Source organism: Amborella trichopoda, chromosome 12, assembly GCF_054954075.1.
Source record: "Amborella trichopoda isolate Santa Cruz 75 chromosome 12, AtrichopodaSantaCruz75HAP2 v2.0, whole genome shotgun sequence".
In the NCBI taxonomy this organism is placed as follows: Eukaryota; Viridiplantae; Streptophyta; class Magnoliopsida; order Amborellales; family Amborellaceae; genus Amborella; species Amborella trichopoda.
Window position 1 is genome coordinate 15,519,598 of NC_142347.1, and position 23,511 is coordinate 15,543,108.

At 34.5% G+C, this 23,511-nt stretch overlaps 1 protein-coding gene across 2 annotated transcripts in view; it reads right to left on the reverse strand.

The window, feature by feature from the left end:
• LOC18434192 (aspartic proteinase 36) overlaps positions 1-16,413 on the reverse strand; it is a 50,331-nt gene extending 33,918 nt beyond the window's left edge. The window contains exons 1-8 of one of the 2 annotated variants that reach the window (XM_088853479.1): positions 15,830-16,413; positions 14,806-14,926; positions 5,808-6,235; positions 5,546-5,702; positions 2,417-2,499; positions 2,220-2,316; positions 1,967-2,039; positions 1,460-1,657 (exon numbers count right to left, since the gene is read on the reverse strand). In XM_088853479.1, the coding sequence (XP_088709605.1) occupies positions 1,460-1,657; positions 1,967-2,039; positions 2,220-2,316; positions 2,417-2,499; positions 5,546-5,702; positions 5,808-6,235; positions 14,806-14,926; positions 15,830-16,104 (1,432 nt within the window). In that variant the 5' untranslated portion in view covers positions 16,105-16,413. Of the gene's footprint in view, positions 1-1,459; positions 1,658-1,966; positions 2,040-2,219; positions 2,317-2,416; positions 2,500-4,766; positions 5,703-5,807; positions 6,236-14,805; positions 14,927-15,829 lie in introns of those variants that run through there. The other variant, XM_088853480.1, reaches the window with a different exon arrangement.
• Between the last annotated feature and the right edge of the window lie 7,098 nt (positions 16,414-23,511).

Here is a 23,511-nt window from a genome sequence, read left to right on the forward strand (position 1 = left end):
AAAACACCTTGCCGGTATTAAAGGGGATGTTGCCCCGTGTAAAAATGTTCCTGAGGCTACCAAGGAGAAAATTATACAGTATTTGAGTTCAGAGAAGCACAAAGACAAGGGTAGAGCAGCCAAGACTCCTAGGGCCTCATCTGCACAAACTGCACATACTAGTAAGAGGAAAGTAGAAAAAGAGGAGGAAGAGGCAGATTCAGAAGAAACAGAGGAGGACGAGCGTTATATTGAAGAGAGAGATGGCTCTAATGATGATGGCCTCAACTCTGATGCATATGATGAGGCTTGCCCTATTGATATTCCTTCTGATGATGATGATGATAATGATGAATGATGATGACGACTGAAGACTCTTGCCTCTTGGTGCTGAGTGTTGAGTGTTGACTGTTGTGTTGAGTCATGAGTGTTGACTTTTGTTAGACTGTATATTTCTGTTGTGTTGAGTGTTGACTTTTATATCCTACACACTTGTACGGTTTTACAGTTTACTATTTTAACAATATGGATTATCAAAATTCTCTTCTCGACATCTATCTTTTCTTTTCTTTTTCAACTTGGATTTGGAATATTGTGTATTGGTAATTTGGTAGAATGGTATATTTTTTTCAACTGGGTGACCTAGAGCCCCCAAGCCGCCTAGGACCCACCTAGCACTTTTTGATACATTGGATCAAATCATATCAATAGTGACCTTTTGGGCCCAGAATCTAAGGGAGTTTCACATGGGTGAATTTTAAGCCAAAGTTGAAACTCATTCTACTCTCAAGGCCTAGTACCATAATGAGATCAAATCACGAGGTTCCTCTAAAAGTTGGGGTAGTCAAGTGAAACTTCGGTAGTTGCTTCCTCAGTAACCCTATACCAAAAAGGGTAAGTGGTCTTTTCAGAAATAGCTCATCTCAGCTCTACCACTAATCATCAGGCTCTATTACAATAGAAAACTCCACATTTACTGAGGCATATGCTTTAATTGGAAGCATTAAACTATTTGACAACACTTGGGGCCACTCTCTCGTTGTGGAAGAAGATTCTAGAACATATGTTCTTGGGCTTCTAAGACTTCTCCTTGTTCGTGGAGATTAGAACCTAACTTTGACAAAACATTTGACATTATGATGTCCCAATATATACTGTTTAAGCACATCTTGAGGGAGGCTAATGCAGCAGCAGATGCATAAGAAATATAGGAAGCTTCAGGCATAAATTTAGCAACGCATTCACCTCAGAAAGGTTATTGAAGTTTCTGCCTCTTTACATAATTTTGTGAAGACCATCCTTAAAAGTAACAATTTGCAAAGGGGACAGCATCATGTAATCTGTACTATAACTTTCATGCAATACGGTCAATTCCATTAAAAAAAAAGTGATCCATATCATGCAAATAATTCGATTACTATAATAGTGTAGGGGAACTCCAAAAGTTATTAACATATTAAAAGAACTAAATCTTACGGACCTGGAATATAAATATCAGGCAGGGGTGGTTGTGCCAAAGACTTCATAGTTGAATTTTTGTCAACAGAAGGTGAAGGCCTTGGAGGAGGAGCTGAAGCCAACTGCAGTCTCTCCCATAACTCAGAACAATTTGTTTTCCAGAACCCTATCCTTTCATTTCCACGGTCATATGTAACAAGAGTATTGCGGACAATAATTCCTGCAGGAAAAGGAAGCTTAATGATACCGAAGAAATAACTGGGACCTTTCTGACACATACCCAGAAGAGGAACAAGCAAAAGAACATTGGATAGCTAGATGAGGAAAGACCAAAAGGATTTTGAATGAGTCAAACATTGTTAATGAAGAAAAACAAACAAATGTGATTCCCTCTAAAATGTAATCAACTTTAAAGAATGCAATCATCACACCACAAGAAAGATGCAGAATATCATGCATTATTTGAATATGACTCAGGTATAATTGCATTAACTCTATAAGCTTACTGTGAACGGGTAAAAAATGATACCTCCCAGAAGGGTTGTGGGATCTTTCCCATTCTGAAAAACTCCCAAGCAATATGCACCACGAACTTTCGAATGCTATCAGATGCAGAAATAATCAGAAAAAAGAAAAGACAAATTAGATTTAGTAAATCAAGTGAAAGAAATAAGAAAGAAATATATGAAAAAAATAAGTAGTTCGCCAGCAATGAACAATAAGATCAACATAATCTATTACTCTTTTATAAAGAGACAATAAATGGTAATTGAGCATATTACTCTGAACAAGTAATTCTCAGGAGCTAGTGTCACCATTTGCCCATTTTCAAATACCATGTTAACGTCAGGAAAAGTCTTTGAGAGTTCAGACACCTCACTGCACATAACAGTAAGCAGTTAATCATAGGGTTATGGGAAAATGATATTCAAAATGTAAAACCTTAAAATTTTGAGGTCTAATGTAACATAGAGAATACCTTCCAGAACCAGAAAAGCATACGTCATGATATGAAGGGTCAGGGCCAGGAATCCGTCTAAGAGAGTGAATCTGTTTCATCATCTGTAGGGAAAAACACACAAATCAAGAAGCCATGGGGCACAAAATCGGAAACTTAAAAGTCACAAAAAAAGTAAGAAAAGCTATCACTTGAGAAAGAAAGAGAAAATTCATTTAAGCCACTAAGAAGAACATAAAATTGTCTTCTTTTTATTACCATTAAGAGCATATGATATCTCAAAATGACAAAACAAGAAAACAACCATTACACCAATCCGCACTTGTGAGAACTGGAAAAAACAAAGGTGCTTGATCAACAAGTAAGAGTTCGCAGTTGGATACTGACCCATTCCGCAGTTGGATACTGACCCATTCCCAGAAATTGGTCTAGACAGGAAGGTATACATGACTTAAGACTATATCATGATTTCATGAATATACTAGCTTTTCTCATTTAAGACAACATTTATCTAAGATGTCAGCAAATCCACATGGTTCACATCATGCAGATAAAAGTGAATAAACTTTGATTGGTTTCAAATAAAATGTAAAACCTACAACAGCATAAGGTAAAGGTTATCTCAGGCATCCTCGAGAACACCACCAAGCATAACTATCAAAAAAATAAAAATGAAAAAACATCACCAAGGATGAAATGTAATCATAATTAACTATGCATTACTGTGCATACCATCCAACTACCCCCCCAAGCTCACGAATAGTATGGGTAATTCTTATTCTACTTATGTTGGATCAAAAGGAAACCAATTATGTAGAGACTTGTAGCTGAGCCATCAGAGAACAATAAGGACAGCGCCTCTTACATTCTATCAGGAAGAGACACATGGATATAAAACTCAGACTGAATAAAAAGTCTATCAAAATAGTGAAACATAATATCAAAAGTTAGATGCCAAGCCACATATACGGATGCTGACATGGATACCATGAGCAAAGATAAAACATGGAAATTCCCAAAATCCAGAACGCGGACACAGAATAGAGTTTCCTATACGACAAATTGTAACTTCTGCAGTATAGATTATGTAGCATATCAATTTTGATGAAGTGTAACAATATATAATATATTTTTTATGTCATTATCATCACAATCGCTTTAGATTTTGGTCATATCATATTTCGTGTTCTAGATACACAATTTAAAATGTCCACATTTACATTCTAAGTATATCATGTTATACGTTAATTTGTTGTTATATTCATATTGTATTTTATATATATAGCATTTAAAGTCATAATTTTTTTGATTAAAGGATCTTAAAATTCACAATTATTCTCAAATAAATAGATATCAATATATTTAACAAATACAACTATCTGGTGACATAGCTCAAAGCCCAAAAAAAAATATAAGACGACCATGTAGGAACTCCCAATCCAAAACAGTTGATCCATTTACTGCAAAAGTAAAAAAATTTACGGCATTCCTTAAAGAATCATCCATCCAGGATCAATGTAACCCTTTGGCATCAATTAGAAACAAAAGCACTCATTGTAATACCCGTTCCAATCATCTAAACATTACCAACATCTATGGGGCTAGGAGTGGACTACGGCCCAGTCAAAATATTCAAATTGAGAGCACCGAACACGTACCTAAAAAGAACCAATTTCCTAGCAAGCCCAATAGAAGGTAATGAGAGTTAAGTGCAGATAATAAAATTCTACGGGGAAACGATGAGTGATGATTTTTAGTTGGATCATCAGTAAGCATTAGATGCACATCAGAAGAAAACCATTATCAATGAGCACTATCAAGTTTAAAAAAATAAGGGCGCTCCATTTCAATAAAATACGAAAGGACAATGACCAAAGTGCTAGGGAAACTCGCATAGGCATGCAGATGCTTTAGAAACACAAAAATCCAGTCACAAGCTAGGACATTCTTTCAAATTTCAATTAACTGCATGGATAAGTGAAAATTATATTTACCGACATATTTACCATTCCTAACTAACACAAGGTTTATAAAATAAGTTCATCAAAAAGGGTATTTCTGATAATGCATTCGATTTAAGCTCCTAATGCATTTTATCAGTCTGAGCACATCTTTTAAAATAAGAATGCAAATAAAAGAATACATTGGAGGGGCACTTTATTCAAAGACAGACTCATCTCTTATCCTATCTCTCTGTTAGTATTTGTTGTGCGATTGAAATACAGAAACAGGTCAAAGTTGCATGATAGGAGGCTCCTCTCATAATAGGAAACATTGTTGGCATTGATACTCCAAATAACGCTAACCCATCCCACATATTAAGAAAAACAATAGTTGGAATAAAACATGAATGAGTTGGTTTGATACAAACCAGATAGGTAAAGTGGGCAAAAAAAGATGTGAGCTCGTCCATGTATTTGTGGACTTTTCTGATGAGCACTTTTATGTCCTATGCAGATGTTCCACCCAATCATGAATCCCTTTCCGAAAACAAATAAAACAAATCTATTTGAACAGGTGCAAGAGAAAAGCGACATAAATAGAAGTTATTCAGTAGCTTGTCAGAATCTAGAGATCCCAAAAAACTAACCAGTAAAATGCAAATGCCATACAACTTCTTCAAGGTAGAAAACTGGAGTGGTTTGGGGCGGTGCCTCTTAATCAATTATGCAAGTTATACTAAGATACAAATTATTTTTTTTATAAATAAATGAAAATTCGTTAAATTTCAATAACATCTAGGCTTTGACAACACTTACCCAAGTACTATCTATCAGTATTTAATAGTAAACATCCTGTCAGTACAAATGCCTAGCCAAAAGCCCATTTCATTTGCAAAGAAATTCAAACCTATAAGTCCCAATATATGACAATTAAACATGACAAGATTTATTAAACAAAGCTGGCTTCAGAAGGAATATCATGCACATCAAAAATAGCACTACCAATCTATCATGCGTATGTACAATTTCCATTTTTAGGTTAGTTAAGTATCCATTCAAAAATATAAATAATAATAAGACGAAAAAAACTTAAGAAAAGAAATAAAAAAAAAAGTTTGGTTATTGTTCCTGCATGCTCATTCTTGATGATTCTCAGCAACCAAATCTAATTAAAACAAAACATAAATGCAAAGGAAAGAAGCCCTACCGCATCCTTAAATGCCAGAAAAGCTACTTCAGGTAGGTATGCATAGGTAGTGCCACTATCTAAAACCGTCCCATGCTTGCTATTAAAAACACTCGGATTTAACCGCAGTGACTTGCCCGCAACATGTATTTCCTTCAGTTCAAGATTGTAGTATGGACTGTTTCCATACCATCACTAGAGTAAATATGTCACGAGCATCAAATCTAAATTTCATAAAATACAAAACATGTAGCTTCTATTATATAAAATTACTGAACAGTACCTGCGTAGAGGATCTGAATGAGAAAAGACCATGCCTGGAGGGGGAGGGATTCCACCTAAAACCATTCCACCCCCGCCAAAACCCATTCCACCGTAACATAGAGAAAATGAATCAGTTATTGCACCTTTTTCAACAAGCTGATCCATTATACTAAGCTTACCACGACCTAGGCCTATAATTCCATCAGCATGCTGACTATATAAATCACCAGTTTCAGCATTTTCACAACCAAAGACAGCACGGTGCGGGGGAAGGGCACTTTCGTTGCCAAACGACACAATATCATTTCCAAGAACCCCACTGCTTGAGCTCATTTCTGCATATTGTCTCTCATAAACACATTGGTCTTTCTCTCTGTCACAGTCGCAATCCAAGTTACATCTTACTGGCTGATATGTGCTTGACGAATCAGGTTGGAACTTTGGGTCCTGCATTAATTAAAAAAAAAGAAAAAGAAAAGAAAACAAAAAAGAAAACCTTCACCATTCTATAATGATAATAAGTAAGAACCTTCTTCAAAGGGAAAAAGTCTAGAGTCATGGCTCTAAACAATCAAATTAGAGCCCACCTCAAAAATTTCACCAAAAGAGGTTGTTTTGATGCCCAAATGTCCTCAAATTAATCATCTCGATATCAAGATGCATGGACATGATAAAAAAATGGATTTCAAGTTTTGGAAATAGTGCATCTTGTAATGCATTTTTGGACCGTCAATTTTCAAGTTTTCATGAATCTGCTCGATCTACTATATTTTTTAAGCTTTAAATTTTATAATTAAAGATGAAAATATATCTTAAGGCTATCACAAAGATTTCCAGGAAAGAAACAATATTTCTCGACACTATTTGAAAGTGCACTTTACTTTGATTGTTTAGAGCCTCGGTTCTATACAAACCGCACCCTTTTCAAAGTAAAAAATTAAACTTTCCGCGGTGGACATTTAACAAAGGAAATTGATGATACAAATCATAGAATTCTGGGTGCTATTTAGAGAACTGACGTGCACTTCAAACACCTTACGAAGTTATCTCATCTTTCAAAATTTCTACGGGGATGGGGTGACATGGCTCTCCTCATAGGAGAGAGCATAGTTACCTGAATCTCACTCCGAAGGTCATTTCCAATCCAAAACCCCAATTCGGCAATTCGGACTAGGAATATTCATGGAAACCGCTTCCACGAAGTCTAGAATCTCGATTCCTTATTTTAGGAATCTCGATTCCTTATTTTAGGAATCTAGATTCCAGCGCTTACAAAATCTCATTTCCAATATTTACTGATTCTCGACTCTGCAATTGAAGAATCTCGATTCTACACTTGTTCTTTTTGAAACCTATCTCGATTTTACACTAGTTAAAATTGTTTTCCACATTAAAGGAATTTTACTCCCCCCCCCAAAAAAATTTATTTTTGTTTTTTCTTTAGAAAAGAAGTGAAGTTTTTCAAGGCATCAAACTACTCAACCTAGACACCAATCTCAAGCTACAAGGTGTAGTCATCTTTTTGGCATGAAATGACCAATAGAAACCAAAAGTGGTGGTTCACGTTCTGTACTTAATTTTTTATGTATGCATTGTATTGATGAATAGAAATATTGCAACTCCAAGATGACATAATGTAATATAAATAACGTAAAGATGCATGTATGGCATCCCGGTCAATGAATAGCACTAAGACATGTATTGTTTTACACGTCCTTCTAAGTTCCCTCTCGATTCCAAAGAGATGTCGAAATCTCGATTCCAAAGAGATCTCGGAATCTCGATTCCATAAATGAAGGAATCTCAATTCCATATTAGTCGATTCCAAAATAGGTCGAAAACTCAATTCTATAGAGCTAGTAATCTCGCTTCCATCCATGTAGGGATCTTGATTTCATTTTGTTCGAATCATGATTCCTATAAAGTAGGAATCTCATTTCCCACGATTCCTCTTGTACAGACGTCGACTCCGAAAACCAAATTCTTCTAGCGGGTGGCATTCCATGATTCCAATCCTAAACCGATTCAGATTCAGAATCGTTTCCAACAACTATGGTTTTGAATGTGGATGGCTGGCTAATCAAGTCACAATTGTGAAAAGATACTTATATTACTCAAATTGCATAATTCGGTTATCTGCACACTCAAACAAATATTGAATTCATTTGACCAAGAAACCTGCATGGCATTACAACACATGGTTGGGTGGATAAACAAGTACGTATGCTTGTCCACCAAGAGATGCATACATGCATATCTATCAACGATATATTGTTATCACCCATGAAATTGTTAGAAAATGTGGCCAAAAATAAAACACCCAAGGATATATAGACAAAACCAACACACACGAAGGCCTCATGGTTTCCACAGGTAGCCAATCAAAAAGAGGCTGCAAACCACAGATAGAATGCAAAACTAGGGTTACTTTGGTTGCAATAGATGTTTCTTATGTAAAGCTGAGACACTATCACCTCTTCATTACATGGGACTTTGTGGGTGAGATTTGGAAAGCAATCACAAGGAGATTCGATACCAGAACCATAGCCAGCTCAAACATCCAAAGCGTCTTAATAAATTGGTTCCAAAAGAATTTTTTTTTTTTTGGATTTAAAACCAAGTTCTTATACAAGCTTTGGAATGCCACTCTCCCCACTCAAATTTGCATCATATTGGCAAAACAAAACCAATGGGCTAAGGAAGATTACCCTCACAGCATTCAAGGAACACTGTAACAATCCTAAACTTTCAAAAATATATGTATATAATAATAATAATAATATTAAGGTTGTTAACAGAAATAAATACAAAAAAAAAAAAATAATAATAATAATAATAATAATAAAATAAAATAAATAAATAAAATAATAAGTATATATTAGTAATGATAATAATAATAATAATACTAATATACCGTTAGGATATTGTTGCTTTTATATTAACAATAAATAAAAGATATTACTGTTAATATATTTGAGGGTTCAATTTTACTTGAGTGGACTTTAAGTCCACCACCTTAAAGTTTTACAACAACACTCCTTTAATCAACACCTTGCATTAAGGTGTTTTCTTTTTATTCGTCCTTCTCTCTCTCTAAACATTTAAAACCCTAGCCCTATTATGGTTTCTGTAACTACTTTATGTGTACGAGGACCTTCTCTCTCTAAAGCCTACCCCAAAACCAAATCTCTCTCTCTCTCATCGAAACCCTTGGCTGTTTGTATTTTGCCCGTACTCTTCTCGAAGATCAAGCCTGCTCGAAGAATATCCACCCTCTTGGCTCTGCCCCCCAAAGAAATACACAGAGAAATTAAACTGGTCTCTCACTTGAAATTCCATTTAAGATCTCTCTCTCTCTCTACAATCTCGCCCTCTCTCTCTCCCTTTCTTGAATCAGTCCTCTCTATCCTTTTTTATCCTCGTTCAAGTAGACAATTTGTGCCATTTAAAGATTCTCTTATCTCTCTCTCTAGCCGAATTCTTATCGGAAGCTCCTACTCAAATATTTTAGGTAAGTGACATCGTCTTCCTGAAAAATAGTCTGTTTTTAATAAATAGTGATATTTCCGTCCAGGATCTTTATTTTATCAGTTTTATGTGTAAGTGACCTCATTGTCTCGAAAAATAATCCATTCTTTTTAAAAATAAAATGAAATAATTATTTCTACTTATTATCATGAATTTTAGGTGCGATAAATTTTATGCGCACACGACCTCATTATCTTGAAAAATAATCTTTTTAATAAAAATTGTGATATTTTATCTATGTTAGAAATTTTAAATGCTGTAAATTCTTAGAAAAATAAATTATTTATTTTTCTTGGCTATTGTTGGAAAATTTTAGATACTATCAAATTATTAGAAATAAATGTGATATTTCTGCTTTTAGTAAAATTGTGATATTTCTTTCTACTGTTTTGAATATTTAGACATTATAAAATTCATGTGCAAATGACTGCCTTATTATTGACATTTTTGCAATTGATTATAGTATTGTTGTGAAATGTTTATTTGTGGATTGATATCCCATAAATTGTGATAATTCCGTATTCTTGAATTTCTATAAGGGTTTTTCTATACATATTAAATTGGCAATTATGCTAGAATGCCTTTACAAACTGCTACCTTTCTAAATTTGAGCCCAAAATATTTGATTGGTTATTTTTGAAATGTTATAGAGAGTGACTGTTATTAATGGTTTAAGTGAAATTCATATTAATGATTTCAGTGATATGTTGAGTACATGATATTGCTGCTTTCAAATGTTTAAAGAGATTTAGAAATAATTTAAGTATGCAAGTGGACTCATCCGGTTCGTCGATGAGGTATAAGTGGACCTATCTGGGACGCCGGTAGGGATTAAGTGGACTCATCCGGTACGCCGGTGAGGTATAAGTGGACCTGCAGGGATTAAGTGGACATATCTGGGACACCGATAGGGATTAAGTGGACCCATCAGGACGCTGATGGGGTATATAGGTGACCTACTTGGGACGCCAGTAGGGTATTTTGTGAAATCCTTTGAATTATGCACTGCCGTTAAAAGTGTTATAAGCATTTCAATTACTCGGATTATACTTAATTATGCATTTATTGAAAGTGAAACTGTTGATGCATTTCTGTTAATAGATCTCATTTTGGAAAATATTGATATCTTTCAATCATGATTATTTTTAAGATTATGATGATCACTTACTGAGTAGCCAAACTCATCAAACTATGGTAAACATTTTTTCAGGATAACTGCGGATTCATTTTGAGTGCTAGTCAAGATCAACCTTGGAAGATATTGTTGTTGTGCTAGCTTTCTTTATTTACTTTGTAAGACCTCGCCACTGTAAATTTGTCCTATCAATAGATGTATATATGTTTTGTCTGTCACATCTCAGGAATAACAGTATTGTAAATTCTTGGGGTGTGACAAACACCATGAGAGATGACATGGAAAATTCAAAATGGTATACACCCCTAGGGAATGCAAGAGAAAAAGTCATATATGAAAGATGGGAAATACAAATTCCCAATTAACCTTGAGTAAGATGGAGCAATTGTAGAGAGATCATTATGTACATAGAAGGATAGCAAGAAACTAGTAACAAGGCCCACTAACTCCTCGCCCACTATAAAGTGGAAATTTTCATAAGGACTAAAATCAAGGTGCAGACCCCATACAAAACCATGCTAATGTAGCGAAAAGAAATACATGGGCATATTTATAGACACGTGTACGCATCTAAAAACAATAACTACCTGACTCATTCTTTATTGTTAAATTCATATAATATCATTTTTCATAAAAAAAACTTTCGATTTATCCTATTATCTAAAACACTCATGCAGAAAAATGAATTTCCAGAATGTTTAGATGTACTCAAACCTTAACATTTCATGAAATACAACCACATACTCTTATCTTCATAGACCAATTATTTCCTTCCAATACCATTATATATACATTAATAAAGATTTTTCACATTAAGGATATATGTACTCGTAATATGATCGCAGAGAGTTGACATACCTTAAAATTTCATGAAATACAACCACATACTCTTATCTTCATAGACCAATTATTTCCTTCCAATACCATTATTTATACATTAATAAAGATTTTTCACATTAAGGATATATGTACTCGTAATATGATCGCAGAGAGTTGACATAATTTTGCTTCATGAAAAAGAACCAAATTGTGTTAGGATTTTACTATCTCTAAATTTGGGCCTAGAATAAAGGAATGGAATCGAACTTCAAGCCTACATATACGAAAAAGTAAAGTTCTCATTATTTTAGAAATATGGATAATTGTGTCCTTAAATCACCGTTCACCAACTCAAAAGATGTAGTAGCCTCAGCAAACTAATGAGTCAAAACATCTTAGACTCATCTGAGTCCATTCCGAGGTAAATAGAAGTAATTTTAAAATTCATGATTTCCTAAGAAAATGTCATAAATTTGAATAAGAATACAAACATTTAAAATATTGATAATTGCTAAAAACAACTTCCAATTTAGAATGTTTTATGAATGAAAATGCAAAAAAAATTGTGGATTATATATATAGAGAGAGGATATAAACATTTAATCACATAAAGAAGGGGCAAAAGAATGTGAGAAAAAAAAAAGTATAAAGCAAGGATGAAGTTAGATTCAGACCCACATTAGGGAAAGGACAAGCAAAGGAAGGCCATCCCTACAATATGAAAGATTATATTTAAATTATAATTTCTATCTAAAATACTAAGTGTTATAAAAAAATTAAAAAAAAAATGATAAAATTTGTAATCTCATGTTTCAAAGTTTTTACCATAAAAATTATTTCACCTTTATAAAAATAATACCAATATGTTTGGTAATTGGGCAGTTGTCCAAATGGGATGACACATAGCAAGCGGTTGGGAGGTAAGCCTTTGGACCAAAAATCAACTCATTTAACATTTTTATCATCATTGAGTCATCTAACTCGGATGATTCCATTTTGGTTGCACCTGAGCTATCATGCGATTTGCAATAACTTAGCCAATTATTAAAGAAATCGGATCATAAATATTATGAGTCCATTTGCTTCTGAACCACTCAAAAACTCAGGCAAGTGCCAGTTGAATCTCAGTCTACAAACTGTCTTTAATATGCCAGTATAGTTAGCATGATTATGCTTCAAGGAAAATAATTGACACATCACAATCTATACATAATAAAGGGCAACTGCATCCTACATATGTCTATTGGTACTCCTAACATAGAAAATTGCTTTTTCAAAGATAAAGAGAAATGCATTAATCTATGCCCTTATTAATTGACTCATTGATTGATTTAATTCCTTGGTCCTGGTGCAAAACTGGCACATGGAAATGAGAGATCCAGACCGATTCAGCCACAACAACATGTCGATCACATCGGTCGATCAACAAGAGGAAAACTTCCTCGATCATCATCAAGAAAGGGAAAGGAACAAGGGACTTTCCAGCCCTAACCATCCCACTATTCCTCGTAGGGTTACACCTCTACTGCTCAACACAAAGTAGGGGCCTTCTCTACTACAACAATGTAGGAGGCAATTTTGAATTTCAATAATCAAAATATCATCAACAGCTACTGGTTCTGTTGTAGTAATATGCAATGTATATGAACCCACTCATGGGCCCCAGACAAAAGCCAGTTGTTGAAAAAGGTAGAGACGGGCGCCCAGATCACTGGGCGACCATAAGGCATATTCTCCGTGGGTAGGAAGGGTTGGGGGGCATCTGTTTTACATATATACATGTATGTGTGTGTGTTAGTGAGGCCCTGTATCAAACACTTACAGGTCATCTGTTTTTTCTCTTATATGTAGAATGATTAGAGAGCACATAGGTACGTGTGTGCAAGAGAGAGGTCTCGTATCGAGCACCTGGAGAGGACATGTTCTTCTTTTCTTCTTATATGTACAGGGAGAGAATTTGATCCATGAGAGAGGGGCATCCGATCAAAGATTTAGATGTCATCTTCTTCTTTTTCTTTTTCTTATATGTAGAGAAAGAGCATATGGTCTATGTGTGTGTGTTTGTGTTTGTGTGTATGTGCGTGTGACAGAGAGCGAGAGAGAGGCCTCGCATTGAACACTTGGAGGTCATCGTCTTTTTCTTGTTGTTTTTATATATAGAGAGAGCACATGGGCCATGAGCAAGAGAGAAAAGGACCTTAACAATTTTCAAGGCCTTACCTATTTTTTTATTTTTTAAAAGGTCTTCTTTTTTTGGAAGGGTTTAAACTAGGCATTTGCCTTGAGCCCGCCTAGCGGACACCTAGGAACATATCCGCCTAGGGTACGGCACCCGCCTAGGCCTCTATTGTTTCCCCACCCACCCCCCCCCAGCTGCCTAGGCTGCAGGGCAGTTGAATTCTGGAACCTTGACAATAACTAAATACCGTTAACAAAATAAGAACATGAGTATACTAATACCACCATACCTGATTCCCCAAACAATAAAGATCAGCTGGCATGCAACCAAGTTCCGATGTTGCAAGTTCCCATTCATGCGACAACAAACCCATGCATAGGAATTTTACATCATTGACTCTTTGATTTATGGGAACTCAAAATAACATTACTCCACTTTGACTTATTGATTACATGAGGACCTAAAATACTCTATCCTGCCCTTGACTTTAAACTGGAAGCCAAAATAACCCCTCAATGACAAATTACAAAAGCCTACTTAACCAAATAAAAACACTCCCAACACATCCACTCAGCAAGTAACTAAGTTCCAGAAATGTCGCTACTTCAAATTCAAAAATATGAAATGCGGTTCGGCCATCCCCTTGATGCGATTTGCATCAAAAATCCATTATGTACAACTATTGGATGTCCTACACTTTAGTACTTTTTATAATATATTGTCAATACTCAACATTATTTAAGTTTTTATTTCTGAATAGATTTTGTATCTGGCTACACACATTCAGCATTTCAGTTCACTACATCCATATTTCCCATTTGTGCCTCGCATTTTTTATATCCTATCCTACACTTAAGTACTTTTTATGATATATTGTCAATACTCAACATCATTTAAGGTTTTATTTCTGAATAGATTTTGAATATGGCTATGCACATTCAGCATTTCAGTTCACTACATCCATATTTCCCATTTGTGCTTCGCATTTTTTATATCCTATCTATCCACAAGCCATCATGTCTATGATGAGAAACAAGAGTTCAATATATGTGAATAAATTATACATGAAGTGCACTCAGGAATACAAATTTTATTTCTTTTGCATTCCCAAGCAAAGCACACAACCCAAACTAGATGAACCTGATGGGACACCAGAGAGTCATGGCTGATAAGCATCAACAGCCAAACCAGTCCCACTATACTGCATTACGTATATAATGGCATTTGTGATTGAAATCAAGTATCCTAACAAAGTAATCCTTGAATAGCACATTGAAGAAGCTTGAGAAGGAAAATTAAACACAGAGCAGCTTTACAACACAAATTGTTCAAGAAAACAATTCAAGCTGTGATTACCTGATGATTGCCACACTGTTCACATGTAGAACATGGCACATATGTCACAGTGCTGCCTGAGTCCACTATAAGTGCAAATTCTTGAGGAGGAGTTCCAATCCAAATTCTGGTGGTATAATATCTGCCACACATTCACAATTCGATCAAGCACTTGAACTCAAACAAGCACCAGGGCCGAGTGACTAATGAAGTAACCATAATAAGCAGACAAGGTTAACTTGTAATTGTAAAAGAGAAGCTCATTTATACTGTGATAAAGTTTCATCGAGAAAAGGCAAAAGCCCAACTCGTAAGAAAATGAAACAAATCATAGAAGCCCCAACAATTTTGCAGCAATGAAGAACTACTTTTTTTTTTTTTTGAGGAAACAATGAAGAACTACTTAATAGTAATAATTTGGACAAAGTGAAAGGAAAAGTCCACACTGTTAGAAGCCAAAATGTTTGAAAATAAAACACAGGTCCTTATGTGCCCCTCAAACTTGCAGCAATATGAATATGCAAAACTAAAACATACATGCAAGAGCATAGAAATTCAAATTTGACTTCTAACAATAAGGATCCTTAAGGGGCATGTATCAGGCATATCACACTTCCAAGTTTTTCATAGAGAGAACCAACGCCCCAAACTTTTGAAAAAACCTGTTAAACTCATAGAGGTCCTCAGTTTGCAGCAAGACAAACATATAAAATTAACCACAATTCCTAGTGAACCAACATGAACATAATCGATTCAACTGGTCGTGTGCTCAACATGAGCTTGGGGTCATAACGGAATGCTTTTCAAATAGAAAACAATTAATCTGAAATCCCTGAAATCATCTAGAACTAGCCCATAATCGCCACCTCACAAACAAACTACAACGATAGATTTCCAAAAAACAGAAAATAAAGGAAGAAAAAACTCTCCCCCCAAAAACAAAGGCAACCAATTTCCAAAACCCAAAATTGACACAAAACTTGAAATCTATTCCCTTTTTTTTTGGGTGGGAAGCTTTCTTCCAATTCAAGCAGAAAAACGGTACCCGTTAGTGAGCAGATCATCATAGAGCTTCATATGAGCATTGGATTTCAATGGCTCATTAGTCTGCAACCTCCTGTGCTGCTCCCCCAGCACAACGCGCTTTGAAGAATTGAACGACGAAAAAACTAGAGGCAAAACCATAGCAGAGCCATGATCAGATCGAATGACCCCCTTGAAATTCTCCAAATTTCCTCCACACAAGACCAGATCAAATATCAAAACCAGAAACAAGAAGAGGAGAAAATCCCAAGGGACCCTAGCCATGGTTGGTCGCATAGAAGGGGGTGTGATTTAGGGTTTCATGGGGTGGAAGACAATTAGAGTTTCATAGAATTATGGTTTCTTGTGAATTATGATTTCATGATGCAGGAAGAGAAAGGTACAAGCGAGCGAACTCGCGTAATAGACAAGGTAGAGAGAGAGAGTCTTAATGGAGTCGTCGACGATTTCGTAGCCATTATCGTTGACCAAAACCTATTTTAACCGTTCCAGAATTCATAACATTCTGTCTCTCTGGAAATAATTAAGAGTTTCAGTATTGATGGTTCTCCACTCTTGCATTTTTTTTTGTTTAGAGGATCTGCCTTGGTTCTTTTTCGTCTCGATCGGTATATTCAAACAGCTTTTTGATATTTTCCTTGTTTTAGGCGCGACAATGTACGCCCGCAGGAGAACATTGTGCATCTGTCAAACCACCGTCTCTAGAATTTGGAAAGTTGTGTATGCTCAAAGCTCATCTCTACCCCCCTTAAAATTATTAGAAATATCTCCAGTATTTTTCAGGATTGAAATTTTTTTAAAACATTTTGTTTTTTATATTTAGGATTGTATACTATGAGACTATTTATCTTGATGAAATATATCTTGATAGGTAAATCTTGTCATTTGGTATGGTTGAACCTTTATATATTTATAACAACTTTCTCTTCTTCTTTACAAGTTAATGTATCTTGGATATAAAGAGATCACAATTATTTATGGGATTGTATAAAATGAGACGATTTACCTTTTACATGAGGTGGTCATAATTATGTACAATCAGTGGTTTAAAAAACATATCGGTGCCCCGGATTAAGAACCCCAAAAACCCATCTAGATCGGTGAACCGGCGTCTAGGATCGGGAATCGGCCGAATAAGTCGAATTCGACCTTAAAAGAAATTCAAAAAAAATATTAAAAATAATTATAAATATTATTTTTAGAAATCCAACAAGAAATGAAGGTATTGCATTAATAACTTTTATTTTTTTGTATCAATATATGAATATTGAGATGTTCTTTTCTGTATGAAGATTCTCATTAAACATTTATTAAAACCTAACTAAATACAATATTATACATTGAAATTAGAATTATTGGTTTGTATTTTATCATCATTTTACTATACAAATAAGAATAAATTTGAAATTTGTCTTATAATATCATCTAATTTAAAAATCTAATTTACAACTATAACAAAAAATAATACATTGCATAATCTATAATGTAAATAAAATAATAAATAAAATATAAGATTTGATTATCATTGTAATTAGTATAATTATTAATTATAATAATATAATAAATGTGATTCGAAAAACAAGAGATGACCCTTACAAATAAATAAATCTAATATATAATAATTAGCGTTGATAGAAATATAGAATTTAGTAACATAAATTTGAAATCATAATAAAATTAAGAAAATAAATAAAGAAATTCACTTTTGCAATGTGGGATAATTGATAATGAAATTCATCTTGAAATAAATTCTAAAGTGGTATGAGCTAGTGTTATTTTTCTCTCTTAAAATATCTCATAAACTAGCATTTTTTTTAATGTTCAATAAACTAGTATTAGTATTATTTTTTGCTTTTTTTTAATATACTATGAGCTAGTACCAATTTTTTTAAATATCCTATGAGCTAGTACCAATTTTTTTAATTCCAATTAGCTAATAGCTTAATACTATTAGTCTTTTTTTTTTTTTTGGATATGTAAATTTAATATTTTTGGTGAAGGATAGGGGTGGTGGGCCCTATCAACCAATTATTATTTTTAATAATTTTCCTCCTCTTTAAATTAATATTCTTAAATTTCTGCTAAGGGCCACCATGTTATAAAAAATAAAAAAATAAAATTTTATATATATATATATATATAATTATGCTATTTATTTCTTGGTCCAGAGCTAGGTCCGAACCTTTTAAACCTAGCCTTTTAATATTAGTGATAAAGAGCCATAACTAATGCCATTCATTATATATGAGAGAGAGAGAGAAAGAGCTAATGCTGCATAGGGTGAATGGGACAAAATGTCCCACATCGAACATATAGAACAAGTTTATGTATAAACCCTCCTCATTAGCGTTCTCAAGTGTGTGCTTGAAAGCATAAATGGTTGATAGGGGCTTGTTTTTTTGGGGGCCGCAAACAACAAGATAGGGGTACCTCCTCAAGCAAGGGCACGTAGGATTTGCCCCCAAAAACAATTACAAAAACACCTTCCAACTTCAAAAAATTTACAAAAACAACGCCCTCCGAAAAATTACAAAAATGCCCTATATACTTTGAAAAAAAAAGTGTGATGGTCGAATTTCGTTTTATGGCTGGATCTAGAACGGTCTAGCCTATACCCAAATCCAGATCTCCCGATTTCGGATCGAATCAACGACTTTTTGAACAATGTGTACAACCATCCAATGTAAAATATGAAAGCTTGGGTGTATCACACAGTTCAAAAAAATTTCTTTTGAAGTTTGAATTTGGTCACTAGAATAAATGCAACCATCTAATTTCACATCCGATGGTGACGATTAATTGTGACCACCTTGTACCAAAGATAAATGGTCATGCTTTTCCATTACTTATAGCATCATGTAAAATCTAATAGTTTTGGTGTGTCACAAATTTTGAGTCTTTTCTCTAAAACATTGAAGCATTTGCCCCAATTTTAAAGAAATTACAAAAACACCCTCCTGACTTTTAAAAATTACAAAAATACCCTCCTGACTTTAAAAACTTACAAAAATGCCCTCCAGACTTTGAAAAAAATGGTGTCACAGTCGAATCCCGTTTTATGGCTGGGTTCTGAATGGTCTAGCCGATACCTGATCCGATCGCTCGATTCCGAATCTGATCGGCAACTTTTTGAACACTGTGTATAATCATCCGATGTGAAATCTGAAAGCTTGGGTGTGTCACAAAGTTTAAAAAATTTTCTTTTGAAGTTTGAACTTGATCAATGGAATAAATGCAACCATCTAATTTTACATCCAATGGTCAAGATTAATTGTGATCACCTTGTACCAAAGATAAATGGTCTCATTGTATACTTTTTTCATTACTTATAGCATCAAATGTAAAATTTAATAGTTTGGGTGTGTCACAAAATTTGAAAAAAAAAATTTAAACATTGAACTTGGTCAATGGAATAAATGCAACCACTCAATTTCACATCTAATTGTGAAGATTAATTGTGACTACATTATATCAAAAGTTGATGGTCTCATTGTATATTTTCCCTTATATTTATGTCCAACTATTTTAAGGATAGTGATGTATTTTAACTTTATTACTTTCTATATTCATTAGATTAAGCTTCAATTTTGGGTGTGTATACTTCTCGTTATAAAAAGAACAAAAAATATAAAATAATCTTCTAATTTATATATTTTTATTTTTGACAAATAGGTGATGAAAAACATTAACTCATAAAATTTGAGTTTAATCTGATGCATAGAAAAATAATAAAATTAAATATAATATGCACTCTAAGTAGGTAGGTAGGTTACGAGCGTAAAATATGAATGTTGGTGGAGTTTTTTTAATTGTGCAACATATAGGAGATATCTAGATATACTATATTATTAAGCCAGAGTTAAGGGGCGGAAATGTGTAGCAAAAATAAGAATGGGCCCTAATTTTATAGAGATTGTAGGACACATTCCTCACTTTAGGGGAAGAGCGACTAAAATTTGTATATGAAGAGTAGCGAAAAAGAGAATCTCTACCATTTCCTAATCGTGAAGAGTAGAGATTTTAGTAAGAGAGAGAAAGAAAGTAGAGATGTCATGAAGAGAGAGAGAGGAGATTGTTTCCATATATTATTGAAAAATAAGAGATTTTTTTTATCCTACAGTTTCCTAATTTTTTTGTGTGAAGAATACAAAAAAGAGAATCTCCACCATTTCCTAACATTTTTATGCGTGAAGAGTAGAGATTTAGAAAGAGAGAGAAATACATTATTTCCATATCTTAATTTGAGAAGTAGGATATATTTTTTCCCTATTTTTTAGTTCAAACTTCCTAAAATGGGTACATATTCTCAACTCAAATTCAAAAGAAAGAAAGATATGCACATATTCTAAGATTTGTTTGAGTGAAGAGTAGAGATTTTAGGAGAAGAGGGAGAAAGTAGAGATTTTAAGAAGAGAGAGATTGTTTGCATATCTTAATTTGAGAAATAGGAGATTTTTTTCCCTTTTTTTTTTGTTTAAACTTCCTAAAATGGGTACCTATCCCCAACTTAAAATCGAGAGAGAAAGATATGCATACATATCTAAAATTGTTTCCATACCCAAGAGGATACCCCATCCAAGCATGATGACCTCTATCAATACATGCACGCCCTGAAAGAAAGACTAATGCGATCTTACCGGAGAATTTTTTTTTTTTTTTTCTTCCTTTCACCCCTTTTCTTTTCTTTTGGCAAAAATCACTTACAAGTAATCTTATTACAATAATTCTTGCTTAAAAAAAAAATAAACTAACAAATCCAAGATCTTAAAAACCTTGATGCCATTAAACCGATTTTCTTTAAACAAAGAAAATATCCACAATTCTTATGCTTGGGAATATAAAGACATTATAATTAAATATGACAAAAAACAAAAATAGAGTGTCGGAGACTACTTCAATCGGGCTTATTGCACCCGACACTGAGTCACCACCTTCCAATGGTACTGGATCAATAATCAACCTTCCTTCTCAACCAGGATAACAAGTTTAGGCCAAGCAACACTAATAGAATATGAACCCCTTTGATTACTAACTCAGACCCTAGGTGAATTCCCTTAGCAACCTAGTTTGAGAGATATGGATTCTCTTTTTGATATACCTTAATACCCTTAGCCATAAATCCATAGTTGAGAGATTGAAGAGCGAAGAACCCCATGACCTAAACCCTTAGCCCCTTTTTTTGACAATGTGGGAGGGAGAGAGATCAAAGACGAGAGAGTGGGAAGCGCGTCCTTTGGGCTTTTATGAGAGAGAGAGAGAGAGCAATTTTCTTAAGAGATATATAAAGGCAAGGTGTTGAGATTTTGGGTTGAGACAATCCATTTTTATAAGTTTTGAACAAGATTAGGGTTTCCTAGGGTTTTCATTTACTTGCCTCTTCATATAAGATTGAATATGAACCATTGACAATGGGTGACTTATGGAGGGAGAGATTTGAGTCATCCATTCCATAGATGTGTCATCAACATTATGGAAGGTGTTAGATCATTTATCCCCATTTTTTAAACTATTTTCTCATCAATAGAAATTAAATAAAATAATTTCAAATATAATATTTTATATACCAAAATAAAGCACAAACCTTCTCATGCTTTCCAAAAATTCATTCAAAGCTTCCTCAAGCCAATACCTTTCCAAAATACATAGCAACTTGGCCTACAAGCCAAAATCACTTATCACAAAAATAGGAAGCTTCTTAATGGGTGGGGCGTGACACCCATGAGAGGATCTCATGGTCCCCACCATCTAGGCCATGGTGTGCACAATGGGCCCCCATGCACTTTTAAATATTTTTAAAACTCAATAAAATAATTTTAGAATTTATTTGAATATTTAAATCAATATAAAATCAATATATCTGATTTTATAAATCCAAATTTGATAAATAAAATATCCAGAGATCTAAAAAAATTCAAATAATAATTTTAAAGTCATATATATCATAAAACAAACATAATTTCATTAGATGGGGAAATGATCCATATAGTATAGGAATTCAATCAATCAAACATTGGGCCATTCTACCTTCAACTGTGGACTACAGACCACATTTGCTTTATTAAACCGACCCAGTGTTTCTCATGACCCACAATCCATGCAGGGGCTCATTAGTAGGTCACCAAAGTCTGGCCGATGAGCCAAGGGGTCGCAATCCCAGTCTGTGGATTTTAGGTTCTCCCCTAGAGACTGTCCAAGGTCACTTAAACTTAATGCGACCACAGCTCCTATGACGCATTGGGGTATCTCTCACACATGCATACGTTTTACCCTGAAATGTGGCTTGCTTTCTCAAAAAAAGTTTATCAATATTCATGTCGTGTGATGATACATAGATAAAGCTTTAACCGCTGTCTATGATGGCCACCATCACACACAAGGGTCACACAGTCCCTTGGCTTACTCATCCGGGCATACTCCGACCTCATCAAGGGATGACCCATTAGAACTCCCATCAGTTTATACTCTATGCTCAGGTTTCCCAACCGACTGGTCTAGACCGTCAAGCACAATCCGGTATCAACAAGCATCGTTTGCTTAGTATGGTCCACGAGGGACCACACTCGCACTGAGTTCATGTTCCACTATATTATTTCATTTTACCAGCACTCATAAGGCATTTAATGGCCACACCCAACACGCCCCACTTTCACTCCCTTGCTTAGCTAGGGTTTTGATGTTATTGAAATTAGAAAACCCTAAAGGGACCTTCTATTTAGTATTGACATAGGACTAAGAGTACCTACAAATGTCAAACAATTGGGCATCCCTGACCTTCCATATGTGAATAGACTCCCTTTCCTTCCCCATGTAAAGCAAGACCCACAATCATCAAGTTCACAAAGTTACATTTCTCTTAGACATCTCATAGAACCATTAAAGCTAGCTCTAAACTCCCACACTTTGAATACGTCTATAAGTGATGTGCCCAAGGGAATGCTTAGCTTGATTTCATGCTCATCATTAAAGATTGTATCCATTGCCCTAACTCTAAAGCACCCATGAGTATAAATGGATCGCTTCACATCAACGAATTGCATCTCTCTAAAAAGCTTTAAAGTTTCTACAAAACTACCAATTCATTAGTTTTAGTGTGATCCTACAGAACTACCAATTCATTAGTTTTAGTGTGATTCTCTACTATACTTTTTATTGCATGGGATATTTTAGTTATGGATTGAAGCAAGTGAGTGTCTATGTCTACAAAAATATAAAAGTATGTATTCAAGGCCAAAATCAGTTTTAGTCTTTTCCAAAATGATAAAAAAATCTAAAAAAATATATTATAAATATATTTCTTATTTTTTGGGATTTTTATTTTTAAAATTTCTTTTAATATCCCCGAAGTTGGCCAAAATATTTTTCAATCTTTTCTAAAATGAAATAAAACAATAAAAGAATACTACAAATAGATTTCTTTTCTTTTTTTGGGATTTTTTATTTTTGAATTTCGTTTAATATCCCTGAGTTGGACCTCCTACTTGGGATAACTTGAGCTCGGCCACTACCTGAGCCTGAGTAACACGGCCGAGTCCGAGCTAACTCGGCCGATTTTTTCAAAAACTGGTTTACATGATTGTTCTTTAAGCTGATTCATTTATGTTTGAGTGGCTCCCTCTGTAGCCCTGACAAAAGTTTTCTAGCGGGGCTGGGGTTCGAACCCCCTTAGAACCAATACTTTCACCC